General features: G+C 38.8%; 1 protein-coding gene across 1 annotated transcript; it reads right to left on the bottom strand.

Moving 5' to 3' along the window:
* Nucleotides 1-2,258: 2,258 nt before the first annotated feature.
* SMPX (small muscle protein, X-linked) lies at nucleotides 2,259-15,390 on the bottom strand. Its single transcript, XM_008942131.1, has 4 exons — nucleotides 15,277-15,390; nucleotides 11,646-11,705; nucleotides 6,670-6,759; nucleotides 2,259-2,414 (listed from the first exon to the last, which is right to left on the bottom strand). The coding sequence occupies exons 2-4, from the start codon at nucleotides 11,682-11,684 to the stop codon at nucleotides 2,274-2,276; spliced, it is 270 nt and encodes an 89-aa protein (XP_008940379.1). The 5' UTR covers nucleotides 11,685-11,705; nucleotides 15,277-15,390; the 3' UTR covers nucleotides 2,259-2,273.
* Nucleotides 15,391-18,216: the final 2,826 nt, after the last annotated feature.

The following is an 18,216-nucleotide window of genomic DNA, read 5'->3' as shown; positions in this document are numbered from 1 at the left end:
CAAGTTTTCTGAAGAGTAAAAGCTCTTTTTTTCTTTAAAATAACAGGAACATTATGCCACAGCAGGGTAAAAGCAAGACAAAATGAAACACTTTTTTCCTTCTAAATGGCATATTTATGCTGCACATAAAAATAACTTAATGATGCACTGTGAATTAGGTGATTCTCTCAGATTCTATGCCATTTCTTTCAAGACTCCTGGTCCAGAGTGCTTCTGTGTTTCCAGAACCCTTTTGCACTGTTGTTTTCATCTGTTCTTCATTTGTGTTCTGATGCAATTCCAGATGATGTTCTACTCAGCTTAGCTCCTCTGCCTCTCTTCATGATAAAAAGGACCCATGTCGCAGGCAAAACTGGCAGTTCAGATGACTACTGTGTGACACAACTATTTTTTTTCTTATTATAGCCAGGGTTTTTTTGTGTACTGAAACTTCTCAGTAAAGCTGAATTTTCATTGTAACAGACTGATGCATCTTTACTGACTCAGGCTTTTCAAAGACAGTCAGAGGATAATTTAATGGAGAGAAATGATCATTAAATTCTTGAAGGCTCAGTTGTGTAGAACAACAGAGGCTTAGGGGCCTTGTTTGAAATCAGATGGAAATTATTCTGAAATTTGTGTTGAACTGCTGACTATTTCCTGCAAATAAAATCATCATAGAATAATTTGGGCTGGAAGGGACCTTTAAATGGTGTCTAGTTCAAACCCCCTGCAGTGAGCAGGGACATCTTCAGCTAGATCAGGTTGCTCAGAACCCTCCTGACTTCAAATGTTTCCAGGGATGGGGCATCTACCACCTCTCTGGGCAATCTCTTCCATTGCTTCACCACTATCATTGTAAAAAATGTCTTCCTTATATATAGTCTGAATCTACCCTGTCTTAGATGAAATACATTACCCCTTGTCCTATCACAGCAGGCTCTACTAAGAAGTCTGTCCCAATCTTTCTTATAGGCCCCCTATAAGGTGGAGAGGTGTCCAGCCCTCTGATAATTTTTGTGGCCCTCCTCTAGACCTACTCCAACAGGTCCATGTCTTTCTTGTGCTGAGGAGTCTAGAGCTGGATGCATTACTCCAGGTGGGGTGGTCTCACAAGAGCAGAGTAGACAGGCAGAAGCACCTCCCTTGACCTGGTGGCCACACTTCTTCTGATGCAGCCCAGGATCTGGTTGGCCTTCTGGGCTGCAAGCACACATTCCTTGCTCATGTCCAGGTTTTCATCCATAATCATCCCCAAGTCCTTCTCTGCAGTGCTCCTCTCAATCCCTTCATCCCTCTGTATTGATTCAGGGAGTCACCCTCACCCAGGTGCAGGACCTTGCACTTGACCTTGTTGAACCTCATGAGATTCACATGAGCCCACTTCTCCAGATTGTCCAGGTCCCTCCAAATGGCAACTCATCTCTCAGGCATGTCAACTGCACCTCTCAGCTTGGTGTCATCTGCAAACTTGCTGAGGGTGCTCTCGACCCCACTGTCTATGTCATTGATGAAGATACGAAACAGTATGGGTCCCAATACAGACTGCTGAGGGACACCACTCACCACTGATTGCCATCCAGACATTGAACAAAATAAGATGAAGCATGAGCCATGGTGCTAAACACAGATCAGTGGCTCACCCTAAACGTGTCTGGTGCTGTTTGCAGTGCCTGACGGTTCCTGCCTGGTCTCCAGCTTCCACTCCAGAGCAGCACAGATCTCTCTCAGGTCCTGTATCACATTTCTGAGTCCCACACAGACCACAGCAAGTCCTTGAGTGCCTCAAGAGGCATTGAGTGTGTTTGTGTGATCAATTACATGGAGCCATCAGCATGTCAATTTTGAATTACAGAAATAAAATAACACCAAATATCTAATGTTCCAAGGGAGCTTTTCAAAATACTGACCTAATTGTCAATCACTGCAATAAATTTATTTGCATTGTAATACATTTACTGGTAGTTAGTGTACACAAATACAAGTGCTATATTCTGTAAAACTGGAGCTTGTGCTTGCAAAGCAAGAACCTGATATTTTTAAGATGGATTCAATATTCCTAACAGCTGAATACAGTTTTTTTTAGGCCTGTTGATGGGTGCCATATATCATCAGATATAGTCTCCTATATGTTCCATGTTTGAAATAACAGAATTATCTTTTCTTTTTTTCTTGGTTCTGAGCTCTTTGAAGAAATTGGAAAGCCATCTTTTGACCTATATTGGTTTCTGGATCAGCCTGCTTCTCCTAGGTCTATGCAAAGAGCCTCTCTTCTACTTACCTGTTTGTTCCAGCTACTGTTCAGCTTTGGGGACAAATTTCAGCTCGCTCTTTATGTTTTGAATCTCTGACAAGTTGACAGCAGGACCTGGAAGCTTCTTAGCTCCTGGGAGATGTTTCTTGTCTTTCTCCTCCTCTGTCGAAGCAGGCATGCTCTGCACAGAAGGATACCAGTGACCTTACTGCCACAATAGCAGTCTCTTGAGTTATTTGAGAGACAGGAAAGGATATTTTTATACTAAATGCACTCCCAATGGAAATAGGGAGAGAGGGTGTGGGAAGGTAGGAAGAGATAGGTTATTTTGTTGGTTGTCATCTAAAATGTCTAAAAATATTCTGAAAAAAAATTAGAAGGTGCTCAGTGAAGAGGAACATCGATAATTTTTTTAAATGAGTAAGAATTTATAGTGTCAGACCATGAGCAGAAAATTAACTGAGTGAAGTATTAAAGGCAACTTCCAAGTCATTAATATTTTAGGCACCAAAAAGCAGAAGAACCATTTTTATAATCTAATTTCTTTCAGAGTCTCATAGTTGCCAGCAAGCTGGGGAGGAAAACCACCAGGTATTTCTGTAGCTCTGGAGAAGAGCTATGATAGCAGCTTTCCAAAAGCTCCATCCAGGCTCTGCTTGAGTTGATGTTTAATTTTTCTTACTCTCGGTTGCCACACCAGAAGAGTTTTTGTCATTTTATGTTTGAATTAAGGTAGTGCGTGATGGCTATTTTGATGACACTATAAAAATACAGGCTAAATAACAGCACTTACACAACAGCAAACATCTCAGCTAATTTCCTGATGGACCACAGTATTTCAGCCCTTTGTACTTCCTCATCTCTACTATGGCTCCTAGATGAGGAAGAGCATGTATTTTAGACAATTTCTATTCTAAAATGAGCAATGTTTTGAAGGAGTAGATTTCCAGTAGGGAGTTTAAGGTTGTTCCAGCCTCTTCTGTATTTTATAATGCTGGCATATGGGGGGAGCCACGGAGATATGGAGATAAACTAATATTTTACTGCGAAGAGTTTCATAATGAAATATTTTTTTTCTTTTTTTGATTACTCTGTGAATGTCCTCTTGAGATGGGCTTTTTGGAGCTAATTCAGTATTTAGATTTATTAGCCACTGTTTTTGGAAAGGTGTATTGACCATGTAACAGTCAATTCTTAATATCTTACCTAATTTTTAAAATTCCAAAGTTATCTGTCAAATACTAATGGCCAATAAACCCTTTTTTTTTCCCTGCCACCTAATGGACTACATGCTGATCAGGAAGCAGACTTTTTGCAATGTGAAGCAACAAATAAACAAGACATTTTGGAAAACTGAAATTGTCTTTCCATCTGCTCTTTAAAAACTTTCTAGGAATCACCATATATAACAAAACTAAAGCAACAATTATATTGCTTGGCTTAGTAAACTTGTATTATCCGTTCTCACATTTTAGCTAATACGCTGCTAGGTAATAGAAGAGAATACTATTTAATAATATTAAACTATCATTTCTGTTTGGTCATTTGAAATTCCAGCCAGTAATCAAGTTCCAGCAACTACATATTCTATTTAATATCTAGCTTAATGATCTAACATCCTGAAAAAGTAACAAAGCATAGCAGGAAAGCAAGTAAATTGATATAGAAGGTGTTTGGAGGGGTACACGAATTTTATCAGTAGCCAAAGATTACAGCTTGTGCTGTTTCCTTTGACAGTTTCCTTGCACAGCTAGCTAATCTGAATAATTGGGGGAAAATATCATTCCCATAACCCCATAGTGTTATTAGTACATAGCAGATACTATTTTAAAAATACCATTTCAAGTCATCTACAATATCATTCCTTTCACAAGTATAAATGGTGCAAACTCTGTCCATGTTTTGGAGGCTTTGCACTCTGTAATGTGATGCTAGCTTTCCCTTCTAATCTCAGATGTGTGCTATTTATGACTGCACCCCTCCCTACATCACCTAATCTATGTGCAATGCACAGCTGAGATCAGACCTTGGCCTTCAGTTTTACTGAAGGAAGGCTGAAGAGTGACTTAGATATATGACAAAAGTTAACAAATACATACATACATGGAAATGCTCTTACTGAAGAAAAGTTATATTCTGAAATTCCCACCCCCTCCATTTCTTTTCATATTAACATGTCCGCTTTGTTGACCTTCAAAAAAACATGTTCCTGTCTGATTCCACCAACCCTTTGAGTAAGACCCATATTTCCCTCATCACCTTTGCCAAGGTTTAAAAATGTAGTGAAAAATACTAAGCACTGTTATCAAAAGAAGTATTTGTCTAAAGCTGTTCTGAAGAATCACAAGCTGTATTACAAAACTTAACGAGATGAGAAAATTGAAAAGACAAGTCCACTTATTTTTATGCTATTCCTATTACACGATCTGTTTCTGTAGTCTTTACTCCCAGTGATTTGGTTGCATATTGGCTATAAAACCAGGGCCAAGAACTTTCATTTCATGTCTGCCTCATACATAGTATTCATGTAACTGAGAAGCAAAGCAATATTTAATTACCCAACCAAATCTAATTATTAGCACTAGCCATTTATTTTATTTCTCAAACACTACCAGAGTTCACACATGCTATATTAGTTTCTGCTTAATAACATGCATTCCTTCGCCAGTTTAATTACTGCAGAGAGAATATGCTTTGATTTCTTTCCAGGGGAGAGAGCTACTGTGTTCAAGGTCACTTTATATGTTTGGTTTTGGGTTTTTTAAATCTTCTTAAGAAGAGCTAAGTCAGTCTGGATTTGATTTCTTCAGGAAAGCTCTCTATAAACAGAGAACTATTTATATCAAATATGTCCAAATGCAGGAGAAAAAAAAATCTGTCTCATTTAGACAGGAAAGGAAGAATTAGCTCTTATGCAACTAAACCTGACCATTTTAAATGCCTGTACAAGGTCACAAGGAGCTGATGATTTCTCCAAAGCTAATCTGGCTGCTTCTTGTTTGAGGCTGAATCACCAGCAGTGCTACTGCATGGCTGGAGAGAAGTGGCCATGCACCCCATCCTGGTCATCATGGCTCTGCTCTTCAGACTCCCTTCAGCCATGATAGCTTTGCTTCACTCACATGGCAACCAAGTCCTGCCAGAGGTAGCATGGCTGTATGGGGTCAATTTGAACTTTTCCTGCCCTTGGCACTGAGAAGCATCAGCTGCTCTGGCCCAGCAAGACCACTTTTCAGCTGGGGATTATAAATCCAAACTAAGCCAACTGGCCAGGAAGCTATAAGCACCCATCTTTATTTGAATTTTTTCTTGTTTGGTGTATCTACCACTACATTTTTCTCCACCCTTGTTTTTAGTTCTAATGTATTACAAAAACTCGTGGTAAAAAAGATGCTTTAATATCTGTGTTTAATAATAACCTTTGTGATCAAGGTTGGTCAAAGTATAAATTTGATTCTATACTTAAGACTAAATGTTAAATACTCCCTGTAAAATACAGGCATAAAAACACAATTTATTTTAAAATGGAGCATTTTCATCCCTATGCTGGTAAATGGCTTCATCATTTCTGGTTTTTAATTTGCAATTGTCTTCATATTCAATTTCTCCTTGTTGATAAGTATTCCAAAAAGTGCCAGGTTGAAAACCTGTTCCAATATTGTTAAGCTGTAACAATAAATCACACCGTGGGACAGCAGGTATTAGCATATTCTTCCAATGCCTTGCTGTAACTTCCTAGTGTATCCCATCAAATCCCATCTAGATTAATCCTGGCTGGTGAAATCCTGGCTCTCTTTCCTGAGAGCAGATACTATCCTCTTGCTGAAGCATAGCTTTGCACCTTTCAAACAGCTGAAATTCCTATAGGTGCCTTAGCATCAAAACCAGAACTGTGTATATACGAAGTGTTAGTAGGTGGCAATTTATTTCATAGAATCATAGAATTGTCAGGGTTGGAAGGGACCTGAAAGATCATCTAGTTCCAATCCCCCTGGCATAGGCAGGGACACCTCCCACTAGATCAGGTTGCTCAGGGCTCCATCCAGCCTGGCCTTAAAAACTTCCAGGGATGGAGCTTCCACCACCTCCCCGGGCAACCTGTTCCAGTGTCTCACCAACCTCATGGTGAAGAACTTCTTCCTAATGTCTAATCTGTATCTACCTACTTCTAGTTTTGCTCCATTCCCCCTAGTCCTTTCACTACCCGACATCCTAAAAAGTCCCTCCCCAGATTTCCTCTAGGCCCCTTTAAGGTACTGGAAGGCCACAATAAGGTCTCCTTGGAGCCTACTCAAATTTCCATGAATGATCAGCGCATGTTCAGCTGTGGTACCTAAGACTGGTATGCAGTGCTATAAGATTGATTAAAAGGCTTTCTCCCATCAATGGTAGGGATTCTCCTGGGAGAAAAATCAGAACCCCCCTTTTTCTCTTACCTCCTCCACTTCTTCAGGTGTAAGTTCTTTTCTTTTGTGAGGGTGGCCTGCACCAGGTCGAAATGCTCCCATCGGGATGTTAATATTAGCCTGCGAGAAGGACATTATGATGTACATAATAGTGATTGATAGATAAACATACAGTTGGTAAATGGCAACACTCAAAAGGAGTGCAACAAGCATATCAACATTATCATGGTTTCTGAGCACTTATGCCCTCAATGTATGCATCATCACACCATTCCTGTGGGAAAGAGAAGTGCTTTCATCTCTATTTCAAAGATGGAAAGTGAAAAAAAAACAAAGCTACCTAGAGAGCTTTTTAAGTTTTGCATTTTAGTCTAATGCTCCCTGATTTCATTGTACTTTAAAAAAATAAGTTATAGACATCAAAGTGTCTTTAGACACCTGAGTCTGCTTCAATTTATTCAAAGTCAAAGATAAAGTGAGTGCCAGAATCAGCATTTAAGTGTAAATCACCCAAATCCTACAATAACATCCAAACCACCAGACCACTCTCCCTCTCTCCGTGATACCAGTTCTTACCTCATTTAATCACAGGTAGTTAGGAAGGAAAGCTTGCCCTGAGCCAGCTTAAGCCATGAGTGTTTAAAATACGATTTTACTGACAAAATTTACCCATGGGTGCTACAAATTGCAAATGTAATGCCTTAGTCCTAGAAATACACCTCTCAGTTGCAAAGAGGGTCTGTGGGAAAAGGTGGGAAGGGTTTTTTGACCATCCAGCTCCCTGATGGGCTTTGCCCAGCCACCCCTGCCCAGTCTGCAGTGGGGGCTCATGGGTCAGAGCAGGCTGAGCTGGCTCCAACAGCAGACAGATGCTAGGCCCCAGCTTTAGCAAAACCCCTCCAGAATGATACCCATATGACTGCATCAATCCATTTTTTTAATCTGTGGCAGAAAGCCAGTAGCCATAACACAAATGGGGCTGATAATAGACACCTTAAAAGTAAAAATTTTTGAGAAAAGAATGGCAGAAAATATTACTTAGGAAATGCAGGAAATTGCTTAGAGGCAGCTAAAATGTATCTGTTTCCCCATGTGATCCAGCCTGGATTATTTTAAAAGTCAAATAGCATGATCAACTAAATGCACAATTTATACCTATTCTTATCTCATGATCTCAGAAGAGAAGCTGCTCCTAGGAAATGTCATCAAAATATCATGACTCCCACTGGTAAAACCAGGAGGTGAATTGGTAACGTTATGGAGAGGAAGCAGAGAATCTTCCAACAGCGAGCGGTGTTATTGTAGTTTACCATCTGACTGATGTGCATTAAATGAAGATGAATAATCCCATCCCTCTGTTCAAATTGTGGTCTTGTAGATCATGCCCCAGGTTGGGTAATCACAGGAAAACAGGCCATTGTTTTCAGTAACAACTCCTCTGACAGCTGGAATCAAACATCGAGCAAATTAAGAATCCATTTGCTAAGAAATAAGCATCTTCCCCTATTTATCTGTTTCCCATTATTCCATTTATGCAAAGCAATGCTGCCATTTCAGTGGGGCTGCCAAATGTCTATAGGGCCCTGTAGTTTATAGACAACAGGGTATACATTTCATAAAGCTTTTTCACTGAGTATTAGCTTAGGTATTGTGAAACCTTTCATCAACACTTCCTAAGTTCCCAAGAGACAGAGCATATTCAGCCTCACAGTACTTAACCCATTAGTTCATTTATAGGTGTAAAAAAGAGCTTTGCTATTTTTAATTTTAAGCATCTCTCCTGACAGAGTTTAGTACCTCCAAGCAACTTCTTTTTTTGGAATATGAAACTTCTTTGCACTTTACAGATAGCATGGTCATACAAGTTTGCCCAGTTGAAACATTAAGAGTTCTCTCTCCTTTTGGTGTTCATTTTGAACTCAGGCATTTCTTCCCCTTGGAGTCAGTAAAAGCAGAAGCCAGCTTCCCATGGCCAGCTGGGGCATAGCACAGCCTGCTAATCCTGACACCCAGCCCTTGCATTTCCTACTGTGACTGACAGACCAGCTGTGACTAAAAACGGTTCAGGAAACAACGAACCATTAAGAACCAGACTGCTAACTGAATGAGATAAACCCCTCTTAGGTCTGTTCCAGCATTCTTAGAGTAATCGGTGTCACACAAAAGTGGTTTGAACTGTTTGATCTGCAGTAAGTGCATTCGCGTCAGAGTTTGGACAAGATGTATGCAGACATGAAATATTAACCTGGTAAAACAAGCAGTCTTCAAGACATAGTTTAACACTTTCTGGATCTGAGAACACATATTATATATTAAAATATTTCTAGTATGAAGTGAAAGTATGACTGATTTCTGAACAGTTCCTGACTAGATGTAGCAGAGTCCTGCACTGTAAATCTTTCCCTCAGTTCAATGCTGGTCCTCTCCTGTGGGTGAGCAGCTATGTAATGGGTGAACAGTGGACCAAAGCCTGTACACTGGTGTAGCTCTGCAAGGACTGTGTTGTGCTGTGAGCAGCACAAGTTTGCAGTTTTATTTTTAAAATACGTTTCAAGGCTCCTGTCACCTGTCTACTGAGATGGAGGTATAAGCCTCTGTAATCTCTTCCTTGCTAGCTCTCCATCCAGGAAAATTCTAAACAGGAATTTTTTTTTGCTGAAATCCTAAATTACAATTGCTCTAGACAGACTTTCTAGGTGAGATTATTGTTTTCAATCATACTAATTATTCAAACTATTAGGTTTGCATCTTCCTTTGTTTTTGGAAAGTGCCTACTATATTTTTGGATGTCATTGCAGTTTTCATAATGAGCAGGTATGTGTACTGATGTACTCTAATTGAAGCAGAAATATCTGTAAGTATGACATACAACACATATTGCTGGTTTGACTCAATTAAACTGGTATTTAGACATTAATTTGTGCTCCTTTTTCTATTTAGTAGAGGCAGGGTATCCAGGTTAGCATTCATAGCATGAGGACTGCTATGAATGAATTCTTCACAGCATCACAACCATACCCAGCTGTCCAGAAGGATGACTGAATCTGAATAAGCTGGAAAATCACTTCAGTAAAAACATATTCAATTAAAAAATAATGATAAAGGAACTACAGAGAAATCTGAATGTAATTCCTCATCCTTACCTCTGGGTAAAGCCAAGAGTGTTTTTTTTAGAAAGAATAATTTTCAGCCAGAGATGTACACCGTGTTTTACACACCACGAGGGGGAGGCTGGCAATGAATGTTACCAGGAATGAATGATACTTTGATTCTCTATTGCCCTGAACTACTCTTGGGATCCAGCTGCTACTTTATACTCTCCCACATCTGTATTTAGCAGCCATTGGCAAGTGAAGATTTCAGCATACATCTTGTACAGTCAAAAAGAAGCCACTTCTGATATGGAATATCATGACATATTTCAGCTACTAAAGAACCATTACATTTCCATCACTATAGCATGATGTATATACTCCAGGAGTTGTCAGTCCTACTGTAATGGCACATGATAGCAAAGGATCATAATATATATGAATTACAATGTATAAAAGCAATGTGACTCAAATTTGAGTCATGGTTCCTAGAGTGCTGAAAGTGTAATAGGCATCAATTCAAGTGCAAGTCTCCCTGCTGGAGCAATCTCTAACACAATGTTTAATCAATTATTTTAAAGTCTGTGCTGTAGCTTTCCTCATTATTCAAATTATCTTTGCAAAAATCAGAATGCGCTTTCAAAATGGGCAAACTAGCAGCCTTTCTTTTACATTTTGGTGTTGGAAAGTCATCATAATAACAAAAAGGAGTCTATAACTTTAAGGAAAAAAGTAAACCAAATTAATTCTCTAAAAATGTTTGTATGTGCCTGTGGAGTTTAAATGTAAAAGGTAAATACTTTTGAGGTATAAATTATCTCCATTTTTTCATTAATCACACAAACATTTCCATAGTCACTGTAAAAGAAGAATGAAAATTTGAACTGAGTGAAATCAATGGCCAACCTCTCCTAATTTCGAGTGAATTAGAGTACAGTGGTTTGTATGCCTGTTCCAGTAGAGTTGATGATGATAAAGAGAATTAGCATTTTTACAGTGCCTTGCAACTTCAGTATGCTGTCTAGCCCCTGGGTAATTAATCTTCTTGATACTTCAGTCCTTTCAATTAGTATTATCTTGGGAAACAGAAGATGAAATACACTTTAGAAATTCCATTTTGTGTTTCTTATGTAATTTGCAGGGAACCTGAGCTTGTGGTAAAATTTCATTTTACAAAATACATGTAAATTCTCTAAAATTCTGCACTGCAGGAGGTATTTTGGCCTTTTGACAAGAACCAATGATAGCATCAACTAAATACATTATTCATTATACTACTTCATGATGATGTTGGGATAATTCTCCAGCTGTTTCTTCTACAACTATGTAGCAACCAACTTCATTTTTATGATCACATGCCATTTGAGGAGGTATGTGACAAAGAACAATTTTTAAAATGAAAACATTAACATTTCTCCAATTTTACTTCAGCTCTCAAATAAAATGCTTCTTACACAAATATTGGAAGTTGTGGTGGTTTTGTCTAAAGGAATGCAGACACGAAAATCTTCACAATACCTTTGCCACCCTTTTAGCCTATAATTCTTCCAGCATTATATTAACTCTGTGTAAAATTTAATAATTGCAAGAAATACTTTTACTCATAATGTAGATGTATCACTGTGTTCTGCTAAGCTGGTCCACCAACAGGCATAACCTAACACAGAAAAGGCATACAAGCAACTGATCAGCCATCCTATCTGATTCAGTTTTTTATCAGCTCAGATCATAAGATGCACTTCAAGTCAAATTTTTTCATTTTTTTATTTTTTTCACATATACTAAACATTTTGCCTGAAAATAATAATCCACATTTAGCACTTAGTGTTTTGTCTGAGCAAAAATGAAGTTTGCCAAGAAACGGAGGTTGAGATTTATTATTTTATTATATTAGAAACAAATACTGTCTCTTACCTGAATGGCTTTGACATGTGACGCTGGCTGTTTTGACATTTTTAAGACAGAGGTTTATCCCTGCAAGCAAAATGGGAAAGTGTTACAGGCTCTGGCATTCTGATAGCTAAGGGAGATAAGCTAGAACTTAACCCATGCTGCCTCTTAACAGGCATCCATTTCATCTGCCCAGCTCCTGTTTCCATCTCAGTTTCAGAGTTGCTTAGTTATTCCTCCTGAATATCAGAAAGAGACACAACACCTGAGCTTCTCCAATTAATCTTTCATAGCCACAAATGGAGCTATCTTTTTCACATTAAAAACAATAATGAGTAGAGATAAGGAATCTCTCAAACGTTAACAGCATTGTAAAATGAGTAAGAATTAAAGGAAGTACTTGAGGATAAACAATGTATGATTATCTCAGCCACAGTATGTACGTGGGATTTATTAGAACCCTTAGTTTAAACCTTTTTTCAAATAAAGCATAACTTGCTACAAAACTTTAATAAATGCAGACATAACCATTTCCTGACTTACAAATCCTTGAAAATCTTTAATGCCTATGGATAGAAAATTATCAAACTCTAAAGTTCTCTTTGACAATTACAAGGGCACAAAGTAGCCCCTCTTCAGATTTGTCTGATGATCATATAGATTCATCCATTTTCTTTAGTAATAAGGTAAAAAAGAACAGTTTTCCATTTAATTTTACGCAGACGGAGAGATATGGACTGATACAGTATTAATATACAATAAGAAAGGGACAGTAAAAAGGTTCTGTAAAGGTAAAAAAAAAAAGAAAAGCATAAAACTTTATTATCAGATTAACTGAAACATCATCTCAGCCTTTTATTCTTTCACTGAGAACTGAGATTTTAACTGGACTAGACCTTCATTAAAGTCTGGTTAATGGTTAATATAATTTAAGCATTATAATAAAAAAAACAAGATAGCAGTACTAAAAGGTGAGAAATTACTTTACTAGAGAATTCATTGATCACAACCAAAATAGAGCATATTTTTGCAACTATTTTGCAAAACACAGCATGTTTTTGCAACCTGACATGAGAAGGAAAATATTGAGAATAGTAATAAATGACATAGGAGAAAACAGCAGAAATTCGCTGACAAATCAAAACTGGGTAAAAAACTTTGGTACTCCAAAGAGTCCAATTGTCACATGGAGATGGTACCAAAGAAAACTATAGATGAGTTTTAGGTTGGCTTCAGCCTGCAGTATCGGCCTGAAATTGTGTCTCTTGCATCAGCTTTAAATCTGTGTACAATGCTGAGAACTTAAAGAAAAAAATGACCTGCCATTAGAGGTCTCCCTCTGATCGCACTTTCAGCTGTGAAGAGTGCTATCCAACAGACCTTTAAGTCAGAGGACATCATCTTCACAGGTTGCTTCAGGTTTAAATTGCTTCCACTAAATTAATAAATGAGAAAAAAAATCCCACTGTGCAAAATAAAAACAGCATGCTTCCAGTGAGTTTTCTTGTATCAGTTTACTTTTATAATCTTAAAATCAGAGCTAGTTTTAAAAGCATCAGAATTCACTTTGGGGGATGAAATCTTGACTATTGAAGTTCATGACAAAATCTGCACAGATTTAAAAGAACTGACTTCACTCTCTCTTTCCTTTTTGAAAATCTTTATTCTGCATAGAAATAGCAGTGCTGCTAACCAGTGGAAGTATTCCAAAGATAAATATAAAACACCCCTCATTTATTGGAAAGATAGGACTCATGACAGAGAAAATTTTAATTTATTTTTCTTATCATCTTCTCCTCTTTCTAATCAGAACGAAAATGGAAACAAAAGCACAGGAAATTAACACAAAACATTTTAAAATATCGGGGATCTACTTTCTAAACACTGTCACAAAGAAATTCATGCCAAGATGTACTTCCCATCTTGCCTGCCTGTGCATTGCAAAAATACTGATAGACATTTCTTGGGCCACCAAGAACCAAACAGGCAAGGATTTACATTGAATCTCCACTTTAAAACAAGCACAGTGATAGTGCTCCTCAGTGAGGTGCTCTGAGTTCACAAGCAGTCTGTGTACTAAATTGTTGCAACCAAACACCAGTTCCTAAATGGATACATGATACAATTGTGTAGGACTGCTTTTGGAGGAGGTGATTTTCCTACCAGTTCATGCTGTCCTCATTACTGCCAGAGAAATCAGGACAACAGCATGCTACTGAGTAAAAATAGACAATCTTCTCTGGCTCTCTCCCCTTCTCTCCCTTCCCTGAGTTGTCCTCCAGAGCAATAGTGACCATCAGCAACAGGAAAATAGACCTTAATTTATAGATGCATCTGTTACTGAAATTATTAGTTAATTTTTATTAATTTCTTTGTTCTTTTCCTTTGCACCTCTGAGAGAGAGCCAAGAGTGCTGCACTGATTCTATTAAGTAATTTTTTGCATTCCAATCAGCTCTGCAAACTTGAAAAAAAAATCACTCTTCACCCTCATTTCCACAGGAGGATTTCACTTGTACGCAGCCAGAGAAATGCAGCCGCACACAGCCTATATTCCCCTGTGCCTCTCTGGCCTCTCCACACCTTACCTTTTACCTTTTATGGGCTTCATACTGAGCCAAACTTAGAAAGCAACAGCAACGTTAGTTCAGTTTGGAGCTGTTTTATGCCAGACTTCCCCTGCAAATTCCCTTGCTTTGCAGTGAAAATCCTCGTGAACAGGGCTACTTGTGAAATACAGGATTACTACAGTGAAATAAATCAGTGTTTTGAGAAGAAACTTTGTAAAACAAAGGACCTGTCTTCTGTCTCTGTGCTAAAAATAATTTCTGACAGGGCTGCAGCCGGATAATGAGCTGACTTAATCAATTTGCTTTAAATACGATGAGATGTCATAATGCCATCTTTTGTAATCCGCACAAGAGATGTACAGTAGCACACAGACCACAGAAAAAGCCCTCCCCCCACCCCAGCTGGAAGCAGTCCTTTCCCCCGTCGCACTCACAGCATCAAGCATAAGGGAAATTTTGGACACAGAACTGCAGTGTATTATCTTATTAAAAGGCTTTGACAGGAACCACACCACTGCGAGACCCAGCCAGTACAAAGAAAGAAGAGAAACCCCCACTTTGCAGCTTTTCAGCCTGTTACACAAAAACCTACTACCTGCTCTAGACAAATGCAACCACATTTTTGGTAATGCAGTTGGCTCTGCTACAGTTACCTGTTAAGCTGGCAGTGAAAGAACACCACTCTTACCACCAAAACCCCCATATAATATTCCACTACCTCTAACAAACATACAGAAAACAGTAAACATGTACCTATGTACTACAGTATTTGAGCTAACACAGTTACACTTCTTATGAGTCACTAGGTATTTCAGTGACTGTTTTATATCTTTAAAGATCCCCACAGACTATGAAGCAATAACTATAACAATCTGCTCTAAATACGCTGATATGCTGCACGAGATATTAGAATAAGCCAAACCCCACAACTACTGTAGTCACCTTGCAGCAGTTATTAGAGAGTTTTCATAAGGGTCTTTCAAGTTTTTAACTGACCCCTTCAAGATTAGCTTTTTTATTTATATAAGAAAAGCTCCAAACCATCAAGCAAGTATGTGCACCTCCTTTTGATGCTGAAAGAGTTACCTTCTTCTACCAGCTGAGGTATTGACTGTGATCCTTTTAATGTGTCTGAAATAGCTCCGATGCTTTCAGCTCGGACGGCACTGAGAGCTGCTCCAGGCTGGAGTGGGACTGCTGAGAAGCAAAGTGTAAAAGGGAATTCCTGTCATAGCTTCCAGTTGTTCTTCCTAAATATAGAGTTTGATTCACCCTGCAACTTGGTCCCCTGTGACACTTGACCATCACAAAACCAGGGCTCAAGTGTCAAGCAGGAGGTGTTGAAGGAACACACCTTTGGGTCCCCTGCCTGCCCTCACTCACCCTGTTGTACTGGGCTTTTGACAAGCACCAGGCATACGCCAGCAGACGGTAGCACACAGCCCCTTCCGTGATGTTTGGGGCAGCGCGTGCCTCCTTACTGCCGCACCAGAGAAGGAAATAATTATGGAGACATAATTATGAAGAATTCACCTCAGGGGAGCTAACGAGGGGAGGTGAATGCCACACCAACACGACCGTACCGCTGCCGGGTTGGGAGCGAACGCGCAGAGCAGCTGCCCGGGGGGCTTGGCGTAGCGTCTTTCTGAGCAGGACAGGGAAGAGGGCTTCTGACCATGAGAGGCCATAGAGGCCAGCTGCTGAGCCTTAGGGCATGTGGATGACTCTAAAGGAAGAGTCTTGCGGGGAGCTGCTGTATGTAGCTCACGAGGGAAGGGAAACCTTAGTATACAGTCATGCTCATGGTGGCTGGAGTACTGTCTTCAGTGATGGCTACCAAAGGAGATCTACCACAGCAAGTCATGCATGGGCACAGCTCCATGTTTCCAGTCTCAGGAGTGCAGCCTCCTGTTCACTGCATCTTCCACAAGACTGAACTTTCCTCTTTGTCTCTCCTCTGCCACACCTGTCCTTCACCAGACCCACAACACTAACTGTGACTGGCCACTTGCTGCTGCTATCTGCAACTTCTAGAAGAAGATCAACAATTTTCAAAATTAGTGCCAAAGACATTTATAACAACACGTGGTTGGGATAGTGATTTCAGAGAGGATTTCCCTTGACTTTAACTTATTTGACCAATCACTCTTTTCATTGCAAGTATCTCAAAGAGGAAGATGACTCCTTCATTAAGCCTGTGACTCACTCTTCTGCCCTTTTTCCCAAAAGTGCTGTCATCTGGAAGCAGCTGATAAAGCCAATGACTTGCATTTGCAGCTTGCAGACTACTCATAGACACTCCTTTCCCAAGGAGCCATGACAAGATGGACACACAACTAGACATGAAACAAGCACATGCATTTGCAGTAGGTCAAGACTGATGGAGGTACTTGTAGCAATCAGATCATTCCAAGGAGACCCCTTGGCCTATTTGTCAGAAAGGCTGAGCATGGCTGTTGTCAAATATTTTGAGACACAAGAAGATTATTGCACTTGAAGTATGGTAGAGTTCACAACAGGGCTCACAGACCTGTCTTTTACCTACAGTGGAGGAGTTTGATGTTGCAATCTGAAGTCCTGCCTTCCAGGTGGTTGAGATGCTGTTAAAGCAAAGCTGGAGTCAGGTAAGGGACTTCACACACCTCCTTGTGACGGTTCCTATTTACAACAAAATTATTAGGAAGCAATGAAAGAGGCAATGTATTTTTGTAACACAGCCTTGTACATTAATTTATTTCAGTATTATAGTACAATAGGTATATTGCAAACCAGCTCTGGAATACACAGCTTTTTCTCCTATGTGATATTAATTTAATAAAGATAGGCTATTGCTTACGTTTTATAATCCCATCGTCTTGCAAATATGCCTAAGAAGTACAGGTTCAACACTGTTTCCTTCAACAAATTTTAATAGCAATGAAAAAGAATTTAATGGATAGCCTTAATGATGTGTAAACATGAAAAGAATCTACCTCTGTCACACACCTAACGCTGACAAACTATCACACCTAAACTGTATTAGATTGTGGGGATAAGACTAAATCCAAATTTTAACACCGGTATCAGAAAATGTTGACCTCAGTAGATTTTAAAGTGGAAAACAGACGCTTTTAACATTGTTTCTTAGAGTACCACATTTTTATGGGTAATTAACCATATTTCTCATGTACAAAGATACAAAAGACACAGTAACCATGTAGTATTTGAAGTGTGAAAATCCCAATATAATTCAAAACATGGATTAGTTGCATTCCTAGAAGCTTGTCTAATTAACATGCTTTCTGGAACAGCTCATTAGTTTTGAAAGCGAAGTTGATGGTTAACAGAAAAGTATATCTTACTTCTTAACTGAGATATTTCACTGTATAATGTCAGAATTGTTTCTTTAAGCTGTCACTACTTCATATGCTTACTTAAATGTTTTGCTTTTTAAGAAACATCATGAACAAAGATACAGCTTCCCTGAGGCTCCCAAAAGAAAAATATTTTTTCTATTATAATCCAAATGTTTGAGTGTCATGCAAACAATGCAATACAATTGAAAATGCAAGTCAACAAAGGAGCAGTCACAACCTTCAGCTCACTTGAAATTACTCCTTTAAAGTAAAAAGTTAAAAAGACACATTCCTGGAGTTTTGCTTCAAATTATCCAGTTGTAACAACATATTCTAGATCTTAAGCAATGCAAAAATCTGCTTCCCATCTTAATTTTGGCTCTACAAATCACAGTTTATTAGCAGATAAGAATAATGGGCCTATGATATTAAGTATTTTGTAATTAATTCCTATCACTACCTTCCTTTGAATTCTTTGGTTAAGAATACCAAAACTAAAGTTGTAGTGCAACTAATGCAACTAATATCTTCATTCAACACATCTGAGTTATTGATTAAGGTTTAAAAATAATAAACCTTCTATCAGACAGATTTATCAGAGGACTAATATAGAGGATCCTGGAAAAATAAAATAGCACCATCCATTTTCTAACTCTCACAGATTTTAGGTGTACTTTTCCCTGAGTAAAGA

Source organism: Merops nubicus, unplaced genomic scaffold (assembly GCF_000691845.1).
Source record: "Merops nubicus isolate BGI_N331 unplaced genomic scaffold, ASM69184v1 scaffold18690, whole genome shotgun sequence".
Classification (NCBI taxonomy): Eukaryota; Metazoa; Chordata; class Aves; order Coraciiformes; family Meropidae; genus Merops; species Merops nubicus.
This window is presented reverse-complemented; position numbering and strand designations above follow the sequence as displayed.

Bases quoted from the DNA above. Each gene is read 5' to 3' on its own strand.
- SMPX (XM_008942131.1), bottom strand. From the start codon at position 11,684: ATGTCAAAACAGCCAGCGTCACATGTCAAAGCCATTCAG. The intron at 6,760-11,645 runs GTAAGAGACAGT...TCCTTCTCGCAG, and splicing joins CACATGTCAAAGCCATTCAG to GCTAATATTAACATCCCGAT. The intron at 2,415-6,669 runs GTAAGAGAAAAA...CCTTCTGTGCAG, and splicing joins CACCTGAAGAAGTGGAGGAG to AGCATGCCTGCTTCGACAGA.